The 23,652-nt window shown below is 43.1% G+C and overlaps 1 protein-coding gene across 1 annotated transcript in view; it reads right to left on the reverse strand.

Moving 5' to 3' along the window:
• wdr95 (WD40 repeat domain 95) overlaps positions 1-21,535 on the reverse strand; it is a 35,257-nt gene extending 13,722 nt beyond the window's left edge. Inside the window, exons 1-15 of the mRNA XM_090224187.1 lie at positions 21,334-21,535; positions 19,605-19,866; positions 13,170-13,223; positions 12,862-12,945; positions 12,388-12,453; positions 11,722-11,952; positions 11,372-11,457; positions 10,905-10,997; positions 8,287-8,332; positions 8,127-8,173; positions 7,556-7,673; positions 5,865-5,934; positions 4,684-4,930; positions 567-672; positions 55-206 (exon numbers count right to left, since the gene is read on the reverse strand). Of these exons, the coding sequence (XP_090080313.1) occupies positions 55-206; positions 567-672; positions 4,684-4,930; positions 5,865-5,934; positions 7,556-7,673; positions 8,127-8,173; positions 8,287-8,332; positions 10,905-10,997; positions 11,372-11,457; positions 11,722-11,952; positions 12,388-12,453; positions 12,862-12,945; positions 13,170-13,223; positions 19,605-19,866; positions 21,334-21,401 (1,730 nt within the window). The 5' untranslated portion in view covers positions 21,402-21,535. The remainder of the gene's footprint in view (positions 1-54; positions 207-566; positions 673-4,683; positions 4,931-5,864; positions 5,935-7,555; positions 7,674-8,126; positions 8,174-8,286; positions 8,333-10,904; positions 10,998-11,371; positions 11,458-11,721; positions 11,953-12,387; positions 12,454-12,861; positions 12,946-13,169; positions 13,224-19,604; positions 19,867-21,333) is intronic.
• Positions 21,536-23,652: the final 2,117 nt, after the last annotated feature.

Below are 23,652 nucleotides of genomic sequence, written 5' to 3' on the forward strand. Positions count from 1 at the left end.
CATACATGGAATAGGGGGTCATTTAAGATACAGCCCAGTAGCAAAGTAATTGACCTGGTCCTGAGAGAGAGCAGCGCTAGTGAGTCAGCTGCGATGTACAGTGCCTTGATGGAAGGAGAATACAGGCATGCAGACATGTCTCCACGGATGAGGCTGGCTTTGGGGTGGGCTGTGAAGAGGCAGATTTGGTCATGGATATCCCATATCTGAAAGACAGACAGTCATCAACGTTTTAAAAGGCCATTACACTCCAAAGCCAACATTTTTCAGATGTTCTCAGACCTCAAAAGTAGTCTAAGGTTAAGATGAGTTCACATCCCACGCTATCGGTTGTGTAGATACAGCTATATGCCTCTACTTTTCAACCCCAAACGAATGGAAAAGATGAGCACTACGAGTCTAGATTACATTACATGGTGCTCATCTTTTCCATTCATGGATTCTGGCCTACAGCTGCATCTACCAAACTGATGGCCTAGGGTGTGGATTTATCTCAACAGAAGACCAATTTTGAGGAAAGTCAGGCAATAAGTTGTAGTTCGAAGGAGAAGTAAATGGTGTCCCACCTTGGCAGTGTTGTCCATAGAGACAGAAAATATACGGTTTTCCTCTGAGGAGATGAAGAGGTAGAAGATGGGAGCAGAGTGTCCCTTTAACACACCTGTGGGCTTCCTGTTATAGAACAACAACAGAGTGTCCCTTTAACACCCCTGTGGGATTCCTGTTATAGAACAAAAGCAGTGTCCTTTTAACACAAATCAAATCAAATGTTATTTGTCACATACACATGGTTAGCAGCTGTTAATGCGAGTGTAGCGAAATGCTTGTGCTTCTAGTTCCGACAATGCAGTAATAACCAACAAGTAATCTAGCTAACAATTCCAAAACTACTACCTTATAGACACAAGTGTAAGGGGATAAAGAATATGTACATAAAGATATATTAATGAGTGATGGTACAGAGCGGCATAGGCAAGATACAGTAGATGGTATTGAGTGCAGTATATACATATGAGATGAGTATGTAAACAAAGTGGCATAGTTAAAGTGGCTAGTGATACATGTATTACATAAAGATGCAGTAGATGATATAGAGTACAGTATATACATATACATATGAGATGAATAATGTAGGGTATGTAAACATTATATTAGGTAGCATTGTTTAAAGTGGCTAGTGATATATTTTACATCATTTCCCATCAATTCTCATTATTAAAGTGGCAGGAGTTGAGTCAGTGTGTTGGCAGCAGCCACTCAATGTTAGTGGTGGCTGTTTAACAGTCTGATGGCCTTGAGATAGAAGCTGTTTTTCAGTCTCTCGGTCCCAGTTTTGATGCACCTGTACTGACCTCGCCTTCTGGATGATAGCGGGGTGAACAGGCAGTGGCTCAGGTGGTTGTTGTCCTTGATGATCTTTATGGCCTTCCTGTGACATCGGGTGGTGTAGGTGTCCTGGAGGGCAGGTAGTTTGCCCCCGGTGATGCGTTGTACTGACCTCACTACCCTCTGGAGAGCCTTACGGTTGTGGGCGGAGCAGTTGCCGTACCAGGCGGTGATACAGCCCGACAGGATGCTCTCGATTGTGCATCTGTAGAAGTTTGTGAGTGCTTTTGGTGACAAGCCAAATTTCTTCAGCCTCCTGAGGTTGAAGAGGCGCTGCTGCGCCTTCTTCACGATGCTGTCTGTGTGAGTGGACCAATTCAGTTTTTCTGTGATGTGTACGCAGAGGAACTTAAAACTTATTACCCTCTCCACTACTGTTCCATCGATGTGGATAGGGGGGTTATCCCTCTAGGGGGGTTTCCTGAAGTCCACAATCATCTCCTTAGTTTTGTTGACGTTGAGTGTGAGGTTATTTTCCTGACACCACACTCCGAGGGCCCTCACCTCCTCCCTGTAGGCCGTCTCGTCGTTGTTGGTAATCAAGCCTACCACTGTTGTGTCGTCCGCAAACTTGATGATTGAGTTGGAGGCGTGCGTGGCCACGCAGTCGTGGGTGAACAGGGAGTACAGGAGAGGGCTCAGAACACACCCTTGTGGGGCCCCAGTGTTGAGGAGCAGCGGGGTGGAAATGTTGTCGCCTACCCTCACCACCTGGGGGCGGCCCGTCAGGTAGTCCAGTACCCAGTTGCACAGGGCGGGGTCGAGACCCAGGGTCTCGAGCTTGATGACGAGCTTGGAGGGCACTATGGTGTTAAATGCCGAGCTGTAGTCGATGAACAGCATTCTCACATAGGTATTCCTCTTGTCCAGATGGGTTAGGGTAGTGTGCAGTGTGGTTGAGATTGCATCGTCTGTGGACCTATTTGGGCGGTAAGCAAATTGGAGTGGGTCAGCTAGGGTGGAGGTGATATGGTCCTTGACTAGTCTCTCAAAGCACTTCATGATGACGGAAGTGACGGAAGTCACTTAGTGACGGAAGTCGTTTAGCTCAGTTACCTTAGCTTTCTTGGGAACAGGAACAATGGTGGCCCTCTTGAAGCATGTGGGAACAACAGACTGGGATAGGGATTGATTGAATATGTCCGTAAACACTGGTCTGCGCATGCTCTGAGGGCGCGGCTGGGAATGCCGTCTGGGCCTGCAGCCTTGCGAGGGTTGACACGTTTAAATGTTTTCCTCACGTCGGCTGCAGTGAAGGAGAGTCCGCATGTTTTAGTTGCGGGCCGTGTCAGTGGCACTGTATTGTCCTCAAAGCGGGCAAAAAAGTTATTTAGTCTGCCTGGGAGCAAGACATCCTGGTCCGTGACGGGGCTGGTTTTCTTTTTGTAATCCGTGATTGACTGTAGACCCTGCCACATACCTCTTGTGTCTGAGCCGTTGAATTGAGATTCTACTTTGTCTCTATACTGACGCTTAGCTTGTTTGATTGCCTTGCGGAGGGAATAGTTACACTGTTTGTATTCGGTCATGTTTCCGGTCACCTTGCCCTGATTAAAAGCAGTGGTTCGGGCTTTCAGTTTCACGCGAATGCTGCCATCAATCCACGGTTTCTGGTTTGGGAATGTTTTAATCGTTGCTATGGGAACGACATCTTCAACGCACGTTCTAATGAACTCGCTCACCGAATCAGCGTATTCGTCAATGTTTTTGTCTGACGCAATACGAAACATATCCCAGTCCACGTGATGGAAGCAGTCTTGGAGTGTGAAATCAGATTGGTCGGACCAGCGTTGAACAGACCTCAGCGCGGGAGCTTCTTGTTTTAGTTTCTGTCTGTAGGCAGGGATCAACAAAATGGAGTCGTGGTCAGCTTTTCCGAAAGGAGGGCGGGGCAGGGCCTTATATGCGTCGCGGAAGTTAGAATAGCAATGATCCAAGGTTTTTCCAGCCCTGGTTGCGCAATCGATATGCTGATAAAATTGAGGGAGTCTTGTTTTCAGATTAGCCTTGTTAAAATCCCCAGCTACAATGAATGTAGCCTCCGGATAAATGGATTCCAGTTTGCAAAGAGTCAAATAAAGTTCGTTCAGAGCCATCGATGTGTCTGCTTGGGGGGGAATATATACGACTGTGATTATAATCGAAGAGGATTCCCTTGGTAGATAATGCGGTCGACATTTGATTGTGAGGAATTCTAAATCAGGTGAACAGAAGGACTTGAGTACCTGTATGTTGTTATGATCACACCACGTCACGTTAACCATGAAGCATACGCCCCCACCCCTCTTCTTACCAGAAAGATGTTTGTTTCTGTCTGCGCGATGCGTGGAGAAACCAGCTGGCTGCACCGACTCCGATAGCATCTCTCCAGTGAGCCATGTTTCCGTGAAGCAAAGAACGTTACAGTCTCTGATGTCCCTCTGGAATGCTACCCTTGCTCGGATTTCATCAACCTTGTTGTCAAGACACTGGACATTGGCGAGAAGAATGCTAGGGAGTGGTGCACGATGTGCCCGTCTCCGGAGTCTGACCAGAAGACCGCTCCGTTTCCCCCTTTTACGAAGTCGTTTTTTTGGGTCGCCGGCTGGGATCCATTCCGTTGTCCTGGGTGAAAGGCAGAACACAGGATCCGCTTCGCGAAAGTCATATTCTTGGTCGTACTGATGGTGAGTTGACGCTGCTCTTATGTTCAGTAGTTCTTCTCGACTGTATGTAATGAAACCTAAGATGACCTGGGGTACCAATGTAAGAAATAACACGTAAAAAAACAAAAAACTGCATAGTTTCCTAGGAACGCGAAGCGAGGCGGCCATCTCTGTCGGCACCTGTGGGCTTCCTGTTATAGAACAACAACAGAGTGTCCCTTTAACACCCCTGTGGGCTTCCTGTTATAGAACAACAACAACAGTGTCCCTTTAACACCCCTGTGGGCTTCCTGTTATAGAACAACAACAGAGTGTCCCTTTAACACCTCTGTGGGCTTCCTGTTATAGAACAACAACAGTGTCCCTTTAACACCCCTGTGGGCTTCCTGTTATAGAACAACAACAGAGTGTCCCTTTAACACCCCTGTGGGCTTCCTGTTATAGAACAACAACAGTGTCCCTTTAACACCCCTGTGGGATTCCTGTTATAGAACAACAACAGTGTCCCTTTAACACACCTGTGGGCTTCCTGTTATAGAACAACAACAGAGTGTCCCTTTAATCATGCCAGTGCCTTACTGTAGGGCTGGATGAAAAGCCTGTACACCCAGTAGCATTCAGAGACATAAGAGTTTCCTGTGGGTTTCCTCACCCAGGGACGTAGGGGTTCCACAGACGTAGCACCCTGTCCATCCCTCCGGTCACCAGCAGGTTGTGCTGTTTGCTGAGGTCAAAGGTCATGACGCCCTTGTAGACATTGAAGACGGTCTGGTCACATGGTGCCCGGGGCTGAGGAGACCCATTGTTATTAGAAAGGGCTCTCTTGGCCTTCCCATCCCGACACACCTCCCTGATTTCCCTCATCTGCTGCTCGATGTTGGTGGACGGGAGAACGCAGCCTGGGCATGAGATCGGATTGTGTTGTTTCAAAGTCATAAGTGATACATTCAACTATATCAATTAAACATAAAAGCACTAATATGCTGTTTAATATATGAGCATACCTACACTCTTACAGAAAGACAGACAGACAGACAGACAGACAGACAGACAGACAGACAGACAGACACTACCATTCAAAAGTTTGGGGTCACTTATAAACATCCTAGTTTTTGAAAGAAAATCACATTTATTTGTCCATTAAAATAACATCAAATTGATCAGAAATACAGTGTAGACCTTGTTAATGTTGTAAATGACTATTGTAGCATTTTAAAATTGAATATCTACATAGGCGTACAGAGGACCATTATCAGCAACCATCACTCCTGTGTTCCAATGGCCCGTTGTGTTAGCTAATCCAAGTTTATCATTTTAAAAGGCTAATTGATCATTAGAAAACCCTTTTGAAATGATGTTAGCACAGCTGAAAACTGTTGTTCTGATTAAAGAAGCAATAAACGGGCCTTCTTTAGACTAGTTGAGAATCTGGAGCATCAGTATTTCCAGGCTCAAAATGGCCAGAAACATCATAAATTAGCCTTTTAAAATTATAAACTTGGATTAGCTAACACAACGTGCCATTGGAACACAGGAGAGTGATGGTTGCTAATTATGGCCCTCTGTACGCCTATGTAGATATTCCATTTTTAAAAAATCTGCCGTTTCCAGCTAAAATAGTAATTTACAACATCAACAATGTCTACACTGTATTTCTGTTATTTTAATCGGCAATTGTTAATAATAATAATAATAATTGGGAATGTTGAAGACAAGTATTGAACCATAAATGTACTTAGACCACCAGACCAAAGGGCCTGCACACCAGAAGTGAGTTTGAACTTGAATACATCCAGCTGAGATGAGAATATGGATGTGACAATGAGTAATTACCTATGACGAGGGAAGAGGCTTCATGATTGGAGGTGGAAACAATCGCACAAATGTCTGGAAAATATTTCACCTAAAATGTAAAAGAAATCTCAAGGTATTGTTGTGTGTAAAAATTATGAAAATATACATCAGTGCCTTCAGAAAGTTTTCATACCCCTTGATCTATTCTACATTTGTTGTGTTACAGCCTGAATTCAAAATTAATTAAATTGATTATTGTCTCCTCCATCTACACACAATACCCCATAATAACAAAGTGAAAACATGTTTTCAGAAATGCTTGCAAATTTATTGAAAATGAAATACAGAAATGTAAAGTGTAATTATTCACACCCCTGAGTCAATACATGTTAGAATCACCTTTGGTAGTGATTACAGCTGTGGGTCTTTCTGGATAAGTCTCTAATAAAAGTTTTACACACCTGGATTGTACAATATTTGCACATTATTCTTTTACAAATTCTTCAAGCTCTGTCAAGTTGGTTGTTGATCATTGCCAGACAGTCATTTTCAAGTTTTGCAATAGATTTTCAAGCCAATTTAAGTCAAAACTGTAACTAGACCACTCAGGAACATTCAATGTCATCTTGGTAAGCAACTCCTGTGTATATTTTGCCTTTTGTTTTAGGTTATTGTCCTGGTGAAAGGGGAATTTATCTCCCAGTGTCTGTTGGAAAGCAGACTGAACCAGGTTTTCCTCAAGGATTTTGCCTGTCCTTAGCTCTATTCTCCTTCTTTTAATAAAAAATGTTGAATGATGACAAGCATAAATATAACATGATGCAGCCACCACCATGCTTGAAAATATGGAGTGTGGTACTCAGTAATGTGTTGTATTGGATTTGCCCCAAACACAACACTTTGTATTCAGGACAAAAAGTGAATTGCTTTGCCACATTTTTGGCAGTATTACTTTAGTGCCTTGTTGCAAACAGGATGCATGTTTTTGAATATGTTTTATTCTGTACAGGTTTCTTTTCACACTGTCAATTAGGTTTAGTATTGTGAAGTAACTAAAATGTCCATGCTCAGTTCTCATATCACAACCAGGACATTCTGTAACTGTTTTAAAGTCATCACTGGCCTCATGGTAAAATCCCTGGAGGGTTTCTTTCCTCTCCGGCAACTGAGTTAGGAAGGATGATTGTATCTTTGTAGTGACTGGGTGTATTGATACACTATCCAATGTGTAATTAATAACTTCACCATGCTCAAAGGGATATTCAAAGTCTGTTTTTTATAACCATCTACCAATAGGTGCCCTTCATTGCGAGGCATTGGAAAACCTCCCTGGTCTTTGTGGTTGGATCTGTGTTTGAAATTCACTGCTCGACTGGGGGACCTTACAGATATGTGAAAAAAACATATGTGGCATACATATAGATATGTGGCATACAGAGATGAGGTAGTCATTCAAAGATCATGTTAAACAATATTATTGCACACAGAGTGAGTCCATGCAACATATTATGTGACTTGTTAAGCACATTTTTCGAAGTGTGTAAAAATGATCAAGCAAAAGTACTATAGTGGGCATATTTGTGCATCAGGGCCAGTATTCATGTTGAGTCTATGGGGAGAGTGGGTCACTCTTTTTGTATCATACACAATCATCTAACAGGCAGAAACGGTTATTCCATAGATAGACAAAAAAGGTATCCCAGTGTGCATCGAGAAAAACTAAACGTCACCTTTGTCACCCAGTCCTGGTGGACCTTCCATCGAATGTATGTCACATTCTGAGAAAGCATTGCGTTGTCTATCCCGATGTTAGGCACATTCTCAATTTTTGGTAATTTCTTCCACATTCTGCAAATAAAGATGTAGAACTGTATGAAACAGCACTAAATTATAGTTACAGTTACAGTGTTGGCACAGAGATGTTTGGCTGTCACATATTCTGTGCGAGTGCGACCAATCTGTTCAATAACATCACATTCCCATAATTATTTACCAGCAAAGAAATTACAAATTAAAAAGGAATACTTTGAAATGTCTCTATTTGTGTGCAAACCACCCTCTTCGTATCACATAAAAAATAAAAAATAAACTGATATACTAGATTTGTTATCACCCAAAACCTCAAATTAGGCTATTAAGCTATACATTGCCATGGAAACAGTAGACAGCCATTTTAAGTTACATTGGCCTTTTTTCCTAATACCTTTTTGTTGACTTAACAATTTACCTTTAAGATGATGATGCATTCCTGTGATTGTTCAATAGATGCATAAAGTTAACATTTCAAAAAAACATGTTTACCTCAGAGTCTCCCCCACGGAGGTAATTAATATGATATTCACGCAGCCCTAGAAAGCAGAAAGAGAAAAATAACCCTTTATAATTAATGAGCCGAATGGCATTTAACTTCTCCTCTCTGGTAATTTAATCTGTTGTCAAGCAGAGAGAGGATTTACATTACCTGGGAGTCTCCATACAAAATAGAACACTCATCAGGTCCGGTGTAGCTGCGGGGAGAGAAAGACAGGAAAAACACTAAAGCAGGTCTCAGATCAGATTAGACTTTAGTGAGACATGGTTTAGGCTGCCAGTGTGTGATCTGGTATAACATGGTTGAGACTACCAGTGGGTGATCTGGTATTAGTGAGACATGGTTTAGACTGCCAGTGAGTGATCTGGTATTAGTGGGACATGGTTTAGACTACCAGTGGGAGATCTGGTATTAGTGAGACATGGTTAGACTGCCAGTGGGTGATCTGGTATAAAATGGTTTAGACTGCCAGTGGGTGATCTGGTATAACATGGTTTAGACTGCCAGTGGGTGATCTGGTATTACATGGTTTAGACTGCCAGTGGGTGATCTGGTATAACATGGTTTAGACTGCCAGTGGGTGATCTGGTATTAGTGAGACATGGTTTAGACTGCCAGTGGGTGATCTGGTATTACATGGTTTAGACTGCCAGTGGGTGATTTGGTATAACATGGTTTAGACTGCCAGTGGGTGATCTGGTATTACATGGTTTCGACTGCCAGTGGGTGATTTGGTATAACATGGTTTAGACTGCCAGTGGGTGATCTGGTATAACATGGTTTAGACTGCCAGTGTTTGATCTGATATTAATGAGACATGGTTAGACTGCCAGTGGGTGATCTGGTATTAGTGAGACATGGTTAGACTGCCAGTGGGTGATCTGGTATTAATGAGACATGGTTAGACTGCCAGTGTTTGATCTGATATTAATGAGACATGGTTAGACTGCCAGTGGGTGATCTGGTATTACATGGTTTAGACTGCCAGTGTTTGATCTGGTATTACATGGTTTAGACTGCCAGTGGGTGATCTGGTATTACATGGTTTAGACTGCCAGTGTGTGATCTGGTATTAGTGAGACATGGTTAGACTACCAGTGTGTGATCTGATATCAATGAGACATGTTTAGACTGCCAGTGTGTGATCTGGTATTACATGGTTTTGACTGCCAGTGTGTGATCTGGTATTAGTGAGACATGGTTAGACTGCCAGTGTTTGATCTGGTATTAGTGAGACATGGTTTAGGCTGCCAGTGTGTGATCTGGTATTACATGGTTTAGACTGCCAGTGTGTGATCTGGTATTAGTGAGACATGGTTTAGACCGCCAGTGTGTGATCTGATATGACATGGTTTAGACTGCCAGTGTGTGATCTGGTTGATCTGGTATTACATGGTTTAGACCGCCAGTGTGTGATCTGGTATTAGTGAGACATGGTTTAGACTGCCAGTGTGTGATCTGGTATTAGTGAGACATGGTTTAGACTGCCAGTGTGTGATCTGGTATTACATGGTTTAGACTGCCAGTGTGTGATCTGGTATGACATGGTTTAGACTGCCAGTGTGTGATCTGGTTGATCTGGTATTACATGGTTTAGACTGCCAGTGTGTGATCTGGTATTACATGGTTTAGACTGCCAGTGTGTGATCTGGTATGACATGGTTTAGACTGCCAGTGTGTGATCTGGTTGATCTGGTATTACATGGTTTAGACTGCCAGTGTGTGATCTGGTATTACATGGTTTAGACTGACAGTGTGTGATCTGGTATGACATGGTTTAGACTGCCAGTGTGTGATCTGGTTGATCTGGTATTACATGGTTTAGGCTGCCAGTGCGTGATCTGGTATTACATGGTTTAGACTGCCAGTGTCTGCTCTGATATTCATGAGAAATGGTTTAGGCTGCCAGTGCGTGATCTGATATTAATGAGACATGGTTAGACTGCCAGTGTGTGATCTGATATTAATGAGACATGGTTAGACTGCCAGTGTGTGATCTGATATTAATGAGACATGGTTTAGGCTTCCAGTGCGTGATCTGGTATTACATGGTTTAGACTGCCAGTGTTTGATCTGATATTAATGAGACATAGTTAGACTGCCAGTGTTTGATCTGATGTTAATGAGACATGGTTAGACTGCCAGTGGGTGATCTGATATTAATGAGACATGGTTAGACTGCCAGTGTGTGATCTGGTATTAATGAGACATGGTTAGACTACCAGTGTGTGATCTGATATTAATGAGATATGGTTAGACTGCCAGTGGGTGATCTGATATTAATGAGATATGGTTAGACTGCCAGTATGTGATCTGGTATTAATGAGACATGGTTAGACTACCAGTGTGTGATCTGATATTAATGAGACATGGTTAGACTACCAGTGTGTGATCTGATATTAATGAGACATGGTTAGACTGCCAGTGGGTGATCTGATATTAATGAGACATGGTTAGACTGCCAGTATGTGATCTGGTATTAATGAGACATGGTTAGACTGCCAGTGTGTGATCTGATATTAATGAGACATGGTTAGACTGCCAGTGTTTGATCTGATATTAATGAGACATGGTTAGACTGCCAGTGTTTGATCTGATATTAATGAGACATGGTTAGACTGCCAGTGTTTGATCTGATATTAATGAGACATGGTTAGACTGCCAGTGTTTGATCTGATATTAATGAGACATGGTTAGACTCCCAGTGTGTGATCTGATATTAATGAGACATGTTTAGGCTGCCAGTGCGTGCGAGACTAGAGGCTCACCAGTAGTCCAGTCTCAGAGGGACTGTCTCCAGGGAACTGATCTGACAGTACGGCTCTAGAGAGGACAGCTCATACAACTGGATCTCTCTGTCTCTGTAACACAGGACACACCAACAGGAACGTTGTCCCTGAGTGCGTTCCAAATGGCACCCTAATCCCTAGTCCTAGTGTACTTCTTTATAGCAGTGCCCATGGTCAAAAGTAGTACACCATATAGGGAATAGGATGCCATTTGGGACGTGGCCTCTAACTGCTACCATGGGTATAACAGGTCACACTGTTCAACTGAGACTCAGCGATCTGGGAATTGACCATGATTTGCGGGGGAACACAGATGTTGTCAAGAGAGTGCGTAGCAATAGACTGCACTAACACAAGACAGTAAAATAAAGGAATTTGTGCAAAAGTAATGCTGTAGTTACTTTTCAGCTAAGACTACATTCTGAAACAGACAGTACAGCTCTTACCCTGTTCCCATGATAAGTTTGTTGTACTGTGGCATGGTGATAAAATCAGTTGCCCATTTTGGTTTTCTGCTCACAGGTCTTTCATGCTGCATTCAAAGCAAATCATTGAATTTAATTGATGCAAAATTCAAAACACATTTCCAAACTATGACATTTCCAAATTAGGACCAAACTAGGACCACACCCTCTGAGAAGGGTGTGGTCCTACATAAAAAAAGGCCAAGTCTACTTCCTCACACTTCAAAACTACTCACTGACACACATACACACACACACACACACACACACACACACACACACACACACACACACACACACACACACACACACACACACACACACACACACACAAACACGCTCTTGCTCCTCTTCAGGTTGAGCTCGGGGCTCCAGTAGTAGACAGCCCCATCCTCGCGGACGGTGATGATGGTGCCATCGGGGGTGGAGTGGACGCGCAGAACGGGCTCTCCGTGGCTTAGGGCCCTGACCGTGGCTGGCAGGGAGAATGCCACCTGTTTGCCGCGCAACACTGACTCCTCCTTCTCTGTGTACTCCAACTGCATGTACGTACAGAACTCATCCTGCAGGAGATAGGGCAATGTCACATCAATATAGTACTTTACTTATTCCACAAGCTGCAATAGGCAATAATGCAGGCAAGCAGTGCGAATACATATGACAAATAACATGAGACATATCAAATGGAACATCGAGATAATAGTTCTTAAAAACGTTTGTGGTGTATGATAGAAGTGCAACTCAAGAGTGATCATCAGCAGTTGTGATGTATATGTACAGTATACTCTAGAAATGGGATATCAAACTAAATTCCTGGGATCAGGCTAAAATAAAATCTTTGTTTGACATGGAATCAAACCCAAACATTTTGAAGGACAGTTTCATGGAAATTGTACTTAATATTTTGCCAGTTGCTTTCCTTGGGCAGTCACCATTCCACTCTAAGGGGAATAAATATTTTGTGACCTGGGTAAAGGACATTGATCTTATCATCTCACCCATTCAATCCTCCCCTGGCCAGAATAATCGATCTTCATGAATAGTTCTTGGATCTGGGCATTGTTCTGACGTTCACAGAACAAAGGAATGATGGGACAGACAACAACAACATAGCTGAGTCCAGACATCGTTATCAGGGTTGTTAAAAATACAATGGAACATTTACAGTGTGACAAATAGAAAACTATTTTATTTAGAGAGAGAGAGAGAGAGAGAGAGAGAGAGAGAGAGAGAGAGAGAGAGAGAGAGAGAGACATATACAGAGACAGAGAGACTGCATGAGAGAGGGGAAGAGAGTTCTATTTCACTTGCTTTGGCAACGTAAACATATGTTTCCCATGCCAATAAAGCCCATTGAATTTAATTTAATTGAGAGAATGAAAGAGACAAAGATCCAGCCATTTATTAATCTGTCTGTCTTATAATTAAAAGTTGCGTCATCTTGGTGCTTTTCCAGTTCCATTGACACTTACTATGTTGTGTAAGCCCAAACACTTCTTCACTATCAGTCCAAAGTTCAACACATCCAGTGATCTTTGGCCACCCATTTCAAATTCCTGCAGAGGAGAAGGTGTCATTAAACGCATTGGATCACTGAATTCCAAATCGACCCCAAGCCCCTACTTCTGTAGATTTGAGGATTGGATATGCATTATAGTAATAGCTTCATCTTGCCTTCTGATTGGCTAGGGTTCGATTGGAATTAAACACGTATATCCATAAGGAAAGACCATACTAGGTCATCCCAGCAACACATTCTCAAACCATAGTAGAAATGTACCTCAAATGCCAGTTTGAGCTTTGTCAGGCTTTCAAGGGATACTCTCTGCTCAATCTATTTGGGAAAAAAAGATGCATTTTTGTCATTATAGTGTCACAAATGATATTTTTTTAAAGTAATTCCACACAGGAATGAACAGAAACTTCAGATCAAAGCAGTGTTTTAATGCACAATAAGATAATAATGGAATTGGAAAATTGTTTCATAATTGTTCCATTACTTCTGGAATTTGAAGAACAGTGGGAGAGGTGACAAATCAAACTGCTCCTTCAATTCTCACAGCCCATGCAAGACTCCACTTACCAGCCAGTTAATGAACTCAGAGCGCTAGAGATACAAGGGAGGGGAGCGGAGGGGACGAGGTTGAGAGAGGACTCTGGCTAACATGGCACACAATTTCCATTTAATTAACAACACACTAGGTGGCAACGTTGAGTGGGGGTTAGACCCCCGTTTTAGTGGCCCTGAGATGCAGGCATCACTCAAACATACACTCACAAACACTCATACACACTAACACATACACGTAACAATATTGCTTCTGTCCCTCTCCTTGTCCCAACCTGGGCTTGAACCAGGGACCACCTGAACACATCAACAACTGCCACCCAAGAAGCATCGTTACCTATTCAATCTTACACTGCACACACAAAGTGGAGGGTGGGGGAGAGCTACATCTGTATGTTCCTAGGGGGAGGGCGGTGTGACACCTTGACATGGTGACATGCCATGTTCTCTGTAATAATGGCCTCTCTCAGATGTGACAACCAGGGTCTCCTAGCAACAGGCCTTTCATGCCTTTCATCCAAGGAGCCTCTGATCTGTCATTAATAAATATCAGGGATAAACACACTAACAAACTCCTGGACTGCCTATGTGTGTGTGTGTGTGTGTGTGTGTGTGTGTGTGTGTGTGTGTGTGTGTGTGTGTGTGTGTGTGTGTGTGTGTGTGTGTGTGTGTGTGTGTGTGTGTGTGTGTGTGTGTGTGTGTGGCAGATGTGAAATGACTAGCTAGTTAGCAGATGGGAAATGTGGGGAGGTACTATATACAGTGGGGCAAACAAGTATTTAGTCAGCCACCAATTGTGCAAGTTCTCCCACTTAAAAAGATGAGAGAGGCCTGTAATTTTCATTATAGGTACACCGCAACTATGACAGACAAGATGAGGGAAAATAAATCCAGAAAATCACATTGTAGAATTTTTAATGAATTTATTTGCAAATTATGGTGGAAAATAAGTATTTGGTCACCTACAAACAAGCAAGATTTCTGGCTCTAACAGACCTGTAACTTCTTCTTTAAGAAGCTTCTCTGTCCTCCACTCGTTACCTGTATTAATGGCACCTGTTTGAACTTGTTATCAGTATAAAAGACACCTGTCCACAACCTCAAACAGCCACACTCCAAACTCCACTATGGCCAAGACCAAAGAGCTGTCAAAGGACACCAGAAACAAAATTGTAGACATGCACCAGGCTGGGAAGACTGAATCTGCAATAGGTAAGCAGCTTGGTTTGAATAAATCAACTGTGGGAGCAATTATTAGGAAATGGAAGACATACAAGACCACTGATAATCTCCCTCGATCTGGGGCTCCACGCAAGATCTCACCCCATGGGGTCAAAATGATCACAGGAACGGTGAGCAAAAATCCCAGAACCACACGGGGGGACCTAGTGAATGACCTGCAGAGAGCTGGGACCAAAGTAACAAAGCCTACGATCAGTAACACACTACGCCGCCAGGGACTCAAATCCTGCAGTGCCAGACGTGTCCCCCTGCTTAAGCCAGTACATGTCCAGGCCCGTCTGAAGTTTGTTAGAGAGCATTTGAATGATCCAGAAGAAGATTGGGAGAATGTCATATGGTCAGATGAAACCAAAATATAACTTTTTGGTAAAAACTCAGCTCGTCGTGTTTGGAGGACAAATAATGCTGAGTTGCATCCAAAGAACACCATACCTACTGTGAAGCATGGGGGTGGAAACATCATGCTTTGGGGCTGTTTTTCTGCAAAGGGACCAGGACAACTCATCCGTGTAAAGGAAAGAATGAATGGGGCCATGTATCATGAGATTTTGAGTGAAAACCTCCTTCCATCAGCAAGGGCATTGAAGATGAAACGTGGCTGGGTCTTTCAGCATGACAATGATCCCAAACACACCACCCAGGCAACGAAGGAGTGGCTTCGTAAGAAGCATTTCAAGGTCCTGGAGTGGCCTAGCCAGTCTCCAGATCTCAACCCCATAGAAAATCTTTGGAGGGAGTTGAAAGTCAGTGTTGCCCAGCAACAGCCCCAAAACATCACTGCTCTGGAGGAGATCTGCATCGAGGAATGGGCCAAAATACCAGCAACAGTGTGTGAAAACCTTGTGAAGACTTACAGAAAACGTTTGACCTCTGGGTATATAACAAAGTATTGAGATAAACTTTTGTTATTGACCAAATACTTATTTTCCACCATAATTTGCAAATAAATTCATTAAAAATCCTACAATGTGATTTTCTCGTTTTGTCTGTCATAGTTGAAGTGTACCTATGATGAAAATTACAGGCCTCTCTCATCTTTTTAAGTGGGAGAACTTGCAGAATTGGTGGCTGACTAAATACTTTTTTGCCACACTGTCTCAACAGTTAACTTACTAGTGGAGATAGAGAATTGAATCAAACATTGCATTTTGGGTGCATTTGAAACATGTGTAACCACACGATTCAGCATCAAACACCGGGACTATGTCAGAGTTCTAACAGGAGCCATCACACTGCTAGAAGAAATGGTGCTATATACACTGCTCAAAAAAATAAAGGGAACACTTAAACAACACAATGTAACTCCAAGTCAATCACACTTCTGTGAAATCAAACTGTCCACTTAGGAAGCAACACTGATTGACAATACATTTCACACGCTGTTTTGCAAATGGAATAGACAACAGGTGGAAATTATAGGCAATTAGCAAGACACCCCCAATAAAGGAGTGGTTCTGCAGGTGGTGACCACAGACCACTTCTCAGTTCCTATGCTTCCTGGCTGATGTTTTGGTCACTTTTGAATGCTGGCGGTGCTTTCACTCTAGTGGTAGTCTACAACCCACACAAGTGGCTCAGGTAGTGCAGCTCATCCAGGATGGCACATCAATGCGAGCTGTGGCAAGAAGGTTTGCTGTGTCTGTCAGCGTAGTGTCCAGAGCATGGAGGCGCTACCAGGAGACAGGCCAGTACATCAGGAGACGTAGAGGAGGCCGTAGGAGGGCAACAACCCAGCAGCAGGACCTCTACCTCCACCTTTGTGCAAGGAGGAGCAGGAGGAGCACTGCCAGAGCCCTGCAAAATGACCTCCAGCAGGCCGTGCATGTGTCTGCTCAAACGGTCAGAAACAGACTCCATGAGGGCTGTATGAGGGCCCGACGTCCACAGGTGGGGGTTGTGCTTACAGCCCAACACCGTGCAGGACGTTTGGCATTTGCCAGAGAACACCAAGATTGGCAAATTCGCCACTGGCGCCCTGTGCTCTTCACAGATGAAAGCAGGTTCACACTGAGCACATGTGACAGACGTGACAGTCTGGAGACGCCGTGGAGAACGTTCTGACGCCTGCAACATCCTCCAGCATGACCGGTTTGGCGGTGGGTCAGTCATGGTGTGGGGTGGTATTTCTTTGGCGAGCACAGCCCTCCATGTGCTCGCCAGAGGTAGCCTGACTGCCATTAGGTACCGAGATGAGATCCTCAGACCCCTTGTGAGACCATATGCTGGTGCGGTTGGCCCTGGGTTCCTCCTAATGCAAGACAATGCTAGACCTCATGTGGCTGGAGTGTGTCACCAGTTCCTGCAAGAAGAAGGCATTGATGCTATGAACTGGCCCGCCCGTTCCCCAGACCTGAATCCAATTGAGCACATCTGGGACATCATGTCTCGCTCCATCCACCAATTCCACGTTGCACCACAGACTGTCCAGGAGTTGGCGGGTGCTGTAGTCCAGGTCTGGGTGGAGATCCCTCAGGAGACCATCCGCCACCTCATCAGGAGCATGCCCAGGCATTGTAGGGATGTCATACAGGCACGTGGAGGCCAAACACACTACTGAGCCTCATTTTGACTTGTTTTAAGGACATTACATCAAAGTTGGATTGTGGTTTTCCACTTTAATTTAGAGTGTGACTCCAAATCCAGACCTCCATGGGTTGATAAATTTGATTTCCATTGATAATTTTTGAGTGATTTTGTTGTCAGCTATGTAAAGAAAAAAGTAGTTAATAATAATCCATCATTCATTCAGATCTAGGATGTGTTATTTTAGTGTTCCCTTTATTTTTTTGAGCAGTGTAGAACCAAAAATATAAGGGTTCATTTCATGTAACCATCTAAATGTTTTATAAAGACCCACAAAGCATTCTTATTGTTTAGCAGTGCAGGACAATCATTATTTATATGAGACTGGGAGGGAGCATCACTCTCATAACCCCATTGCTCTCCAAATCCTTCTATTGACTGACTTTGACTACTGACTCCATTAATATTTCTACCTGAGGCAGAATGTACCTGCTATCACATGGAAGTCCTTAAACGGGCAATCTGGGATTGGTACATCCATTTGTTTTTATTTTTACTTAATGATATATGGCCATTGATTGTTGATTAATGTAACTTAACCTTTTGAGCTTAGTTCAACTGTTTGACACCATCAGAACCCAAAATGTAAGGTGGTTTTACTTTATTGTTTGTAATGAATTTATAAACAAGCATTGTTGAGCTTCAAAACGTGGTTCAAACTATCATTTTGATCTCATGAATGGTCAGTTCTTGCATCCGTAGCTCCATCTATTTTAGAGTGGCCCTTTAATGAACAGCTAAACTATAAAGAGAATCTGCTATCTAGCCAAACTATTTCAGCAGAGCAGTATTCTCATTAGATGACCAAAGACAGAAGAGGCTAGCATGGAATCCACACAATATTCCTCTGTTTCACTATTGTCTGACTTTATCGAATAGAGTTAGAGTTCAATGTTTAATTCCAGTGACAGACTATTAAGAAGAGACAGTGATAGACAGACAACTGTAGGGGCCAAGGTTCAGGTCAATTCCGTTTTCAATAAAGTCAATTCATGAATTCACTTCCTGGATTTCTGGAATGGACTGAATTTATTCCTAACACTGTAGTGACAGTTTGCAATTACCAATCTCAGGGTTGCTCCCCATTCTCCTGTCCGATTGAAGGTTGTTGTTTGTTTCAATGGAAATCTCTTTAGCAAGACCCAGTAATTGTGTTTGCTTTAGTACACAGCCTTCACTGGTCCTGATAATTCTCTGCCTGCCAGAGGCCCTGTCATGTAATGAGAAAATCGATTCTCAACTTCATTCAAAATGTCATTTCTGGCATAACCTCAAATTGATTTCTCCCTTGGGTGTCTGCTTCAATTCTACTCTACTGACACCTTAAGGTTAAACTCATCATGATACAGATTCTATGAGTCAGTCAGTCAGCGTTTCAGCCCAGTTTAGTATAAAGATAGAGGATGGGGCTGGTGAAATGTAACCACTTTCAAATTCATAGACGGGTCAAACAACTAAAACAAATCTTCAAATGTTTGTGTAACATTACCTTTTTAGGTACCCAATTCATTTTTTAATTCATCAAGACTGTCTGTCTATGTCACTTGTATCCAGCAAAAAAGAAAATTACATTTGCACTTCCACCATTCCAGAGCTTTTTACATCCTCATGGAGACACGTTCGTGAATAGTGAACAATTAGGCCACTGATTCGTTAGCTACCCTGATGTCTGTCTATACCTGTCTCTAAGTAACAGGTGCCCAACAAACCTTCCTCTGCTGCTGGCTGATAACCAATGCCTAGTAACACCACCCAGGGTATGAGGAAGGTAATGGGTTGGTAGTCACAGACTATATAATAATCCCACAGCATCAAACCACATTCATCTTCCAAAATGAGTTTTCAAGACCTACATCGAGAATAAATATTCAAGTGAATAATTAAAAAGCCGACTTCTGTCATAAAAACTATGGGACAGCTGGAGATCGAATTTGAATATTGAAACAATTTTGCAAATGTCGGAGAGCCAGACAGCAAGGTTTATAGAAATCCCCACTGTTGAAAACAAAATGTTAGTCTAAAAGAAATGTGAGATAATGTCTAGATGCTTTTTATAGTGGAGATCAAGATTATAAATTGCTTGGCTGGGCTGATGAGACAGTGGATTGCGCAGCCAGATGGAACAGAGTAAATAGGCATTTTAACGTCATAGATTTAGCCAGTGGTGACTTGTGGAATAGACACCGGCTTGAATGTATTTTTAACCAATCAGCATTCAGGATTAGACCCACCCGTTGTATAATGGAAAACAACGTATTTTGCTTTTTAGTCCAGAACTAGGCTTAATCTCAGTCTGGGAAACTGTCCTTTAGGGTGGTATACCTTGAGCTTGCTGAGGCTGTGTGTGGGATCGTCACTGTAGAGTAGTCGTGACCTCAGTTTGATCTGGTCTCCCATGGTAACAGAGTGGCGACGGTTCTCCTGTCTCAGCAGCTCACGCTCCAGCCACTTAGGAGGTGGCCTGTCCTCTGACACGGCCCCCAGGTACACCCTCACGACACCAGGGTCCGATCTCTCTCCCCGCTGCTCTGGCCCCGACATCTTAGTCCCTCGCTCTCCTGCACTCCCCAGCTCAGCAAAGACGCTGTGGAAGAAGAACCCAAACGTCGCAGGTTAAGTCCAGAAAAGAAGACCCTATTTGAATACTTTGAAAATGCATCCTTCCTTCCTCCCTTCAAGTAATCACTGAACTAACACAAATTGATAGGTATAAGCAATGGTTATATCACAGCTTCAGGTCAGGAATGTAGGCCTAGTCAAGGAAGGGAGGATAGAAGGGTGCATTGATGGACAAACAAAAAATGGTAGTAGCTCCACCTTGCCCTCTGATAGGCTTGGTAGGACTTTCACCATATTTATTACACTGTACCAATCAAATCCTTTCAGATGTCCACAATTGCCAAGCAAGTAGGGGATAGGGGTTGTTTCTGGACTGGTAAACATTAAAGTAAATAAAAGTGAAAAATTTGTCTGTGGGTGGCATGTCTAAGCAGAAGGAAGTGCTGTATGCAAGTTTTGGTTTAACTTCTAAAAAATATGCTTTAAATATGCAAATCTGTAATAATTACAGTATAAATCCCAAGTCTCGGACTTCAGAGAGTTGTGTAATTGGTGCTCTGACCTAGAGGGGATCCAACCTTACATTTTCTTGCTGCGTCCACACAGGCAGCCCAATTCGGATCCTTTTTTCATGAATTGGTCTTTTGGCCAACCAGATCACCTCTGAAAAAGATCTGATGTGAAAATATCTGACGTGATTGGTCAAAAGACTAATTAGTGGGGAAACTAACCGAATTGGGCTGCCTGTAGAAACGCGGCCTTAAAGTCAATGCTGTGAGAGGGAGGAAAGCCCTGTTTGCAGCTACATCCACCAGATAATATAGTCAGTCTCAAAAGCTTTCCAGACAAACCAACCACACAGCAGACGGAGGTTGCAAAATAAGTTGTTCCTTATGTAATGAGCATTAGATAACTACTGTACATCAGCGGGAGTCTGTGTGTATAGCAGAACTTCTCTGTGAGGTTATAAACTTTGCTTGACACAGCCACTTTTATGACAAATTCCGCATGATCTGGCAATTACAATTTTGTTTACCAAAACAGAAGATAGGAGGGGGGCTAGGAATAACAGCATTAAAATCTTATCAAATCTGGGGAAATGTATTTAAACGGAGCTCAAATGAATTTGGTTTCCAGTGTTACATGGTAAATGTAGAGCTGTGCCACCGAGGCCACTTCCACAACCCCTTGACAACAGTCAACAGGCTCTGAAAAATAGGCGCTCTGCTCCTTTGGAGAGCAACAACATTGCAGTGCAACAACGCAAAAGCCTCAACCCAAACCCCCTGTCACCCCAGCTCAACCTCGTTAGCCCCATGCTGAGATGAAAGCCCACACTGAAAAACAGCAGAGCAAAAAATGTGATAATCAATTAGAAAACCAGCATGGAATCACGGCTGATCTGCTGTTAAAAGCAACAACAACGCAGTGGCTCATGACTGACTCTCAAACTGACAGGAGAAAAAGCAGAGGAGAAGCAGAGGCAGAATACCTGGACACATTCTGAGCCTCTAGTTTCCCAGCAGCTGAAGAAGGGCGATTTTTTTTCCACAGCGGCATCCCAGTAGTCTTTGTATGTCTGTGTCTGTTTGTGTGTCTGTCAGCCTGGTCCAGTGTTCACTTGTCTGTTAGAGTGGAGGAAATGGAGGAGCTCAGCCTTTCAGAACCAGTTCAGCGCACAGCCTCTGCTTCTCAAGGTCTCACATTACCTGACACAGTTCACCTGGACTCACGTGGGTGGCTCTCTGGTAACTAAGATACTCCCTGGTAACTAAGATACTAAGATAACTACTGGATGCATTTCTGCTAATATTGTCTGTTCCACAAAGCAGACAGAACCTTGGATTAGATCTAAAGGGCACCACCCTATTGGTGTAAACCTGCGTAGTTGTCATGTGACTGCCATGTTATAATGATAGTATTACACTAACAACTGTCTCTGAAACCTCATTCTGACGCCTTTTAAAACAGTAGGAATACCCGTGGCGACCCGTCATTCAGGGCAGGTGGGGCAGATAATACCTTCATTATAACATGGCAGTTACATGACAACCACCCACGTGAGTCCGGGTGAACTGTGTCAGGTAATGTGAGACCTTGAGAAGCAGAGGCTGTGGGCTGAACTGGTTCTGAAAGGCTGAGCTCTTCCATTTCCTCCACTCGAACAGAGTGTTGGAGGCCCTAGTCGAAATTGTGTTGTGGGGGGAGCACCACACCTTGTGCATTTTTAGAGTTAATTCTGTGCAATTCTACACATTTTGTCAAGGGGCATAGAACATTTTGCCATTTTAAAGCAAGTTTGCTGCAATTCTACACATTATGCCATGGGTTGGAAGAGAACATTTTGCAATTGTATAACTATTGTACGATTTTACTCATTTTGCCACGGGGTGGAGAGAAAACCTGCTGATGCACAACCACATTTTGAGATTGCACACTGTGTATTCTACTTCAACTGAGTTCCAAATGTATTTATTCAAATTTGTATTCATTTTTTGGGGTAATTGATCTGCAACCTTACAAAAGCGGGACCGGGGGCTGCCAGTTGCCCATCCCTGCCCTAGATAACATTCCCTGCTTGTCAAAAGAAAAGGGAATAAGATGCCTTATAGCAGCGGCATTTGCAATTGGTCTACAACAACAAAAAGTTCTCATATTTTAATTAAAGTACATATATTATAATTCATAGGCTAAGTTTTAAATGTTCATGGAAGTCCTCTAAATGTGTTTATTTTCCTGTTTAAAAAATATATTGTTCAAAACAAGCTGTACATACTTACTACTCTGCCCCTCAGTTACTGCCAGCAGCAGCAGCTCCGCCTCCGTGGGCGCATAGGCCATGAGAACATTGCTTGGATTGTTTTGCCAGCTATTTGCTATGAGAGGGAATTGCCCCAATGAAATCACAGGATTTCATAGCATAACACTCAACAGCACAAAGTTCTGTTCTGTCAGAACTTCTGGGTCTGCTCTACTCTCCCTCCCAATGAGTTTCTTTCCCCATACGGCTTACTTCCGCACGTGAGACTAGATCTGCTCTATATCAGGTACAGATGACGCTAAAGCAAAAAGAAAAATACAATAATTAACTTGGAAATAAATCATCTTAACAATCATTGGAGCCTGGGACCTGATAAACCACACAACTACATCTAACAAGAGTTGAAGGACAGAAGGATACACTAGCTAGAACCTTCTCATCGCGGATCTGGTAACACAAAAAAGCATGGCTAATTTTATTGTCTCTACTGTATGTGACTGGGTGACATGTTGTGTGGACTAAAATAGCATAAAACCGAATGATTTACAAAGCATGATCAAATTAAATAGCACGCCACAGTCAGGTTTTTGAAAATGTTTGATTTTTAACTAGTTTATCTACCTTTAATAAGCACCTAGCCTACTAGCTAGTTAGCGCCATAGCCAATTTCAAGACTTTCTAATCTAATATTTGACTAACTCGGAAATATTAAGTTATTTCAGGATGAAACTTAACTTGCTTTGTGACATTATGTTTGTCACGCTCTGACCGGTTTCACCTGTTCCTGTTATTGTCTCCACCCCCTCCAGGTGTCGTTTATTTCCCCCAGTGTATTTATCCCTGTGTTTCCTTTCTCTCTGTGCCAGTTCGTCTTGTATGTTTCCAAGTCAACCAGCGTTTTTCCCGTTCTCCTGCTTTTCGCATTCTCCTTTTTCTAGTCCACCCGGTTCTGCACTTTGTACCCACCTGGCTGACCATTCTGCCTGCCTTGACCATGAGCCTGTCTGCCACTTTGTATCTCCTGGACTCTGATCTGGTTTTGACCTTTTT

This window comes from Oncorhynchus mykiss, chromosome 27, assembly GCF_057628025.1.
Source record: "Oncorhynchus mykiss isolate SJ-2025 chromosome 27, ASM5762802v1, whole genome shotgun sequence".
Taxonomy (NCBI): Eukaryota; Metazoa; Chordata; class Actinopteri; order Salmoniformes; family Salmonidae; genus Oncorhynchus; species Oncorhynchus mykiss.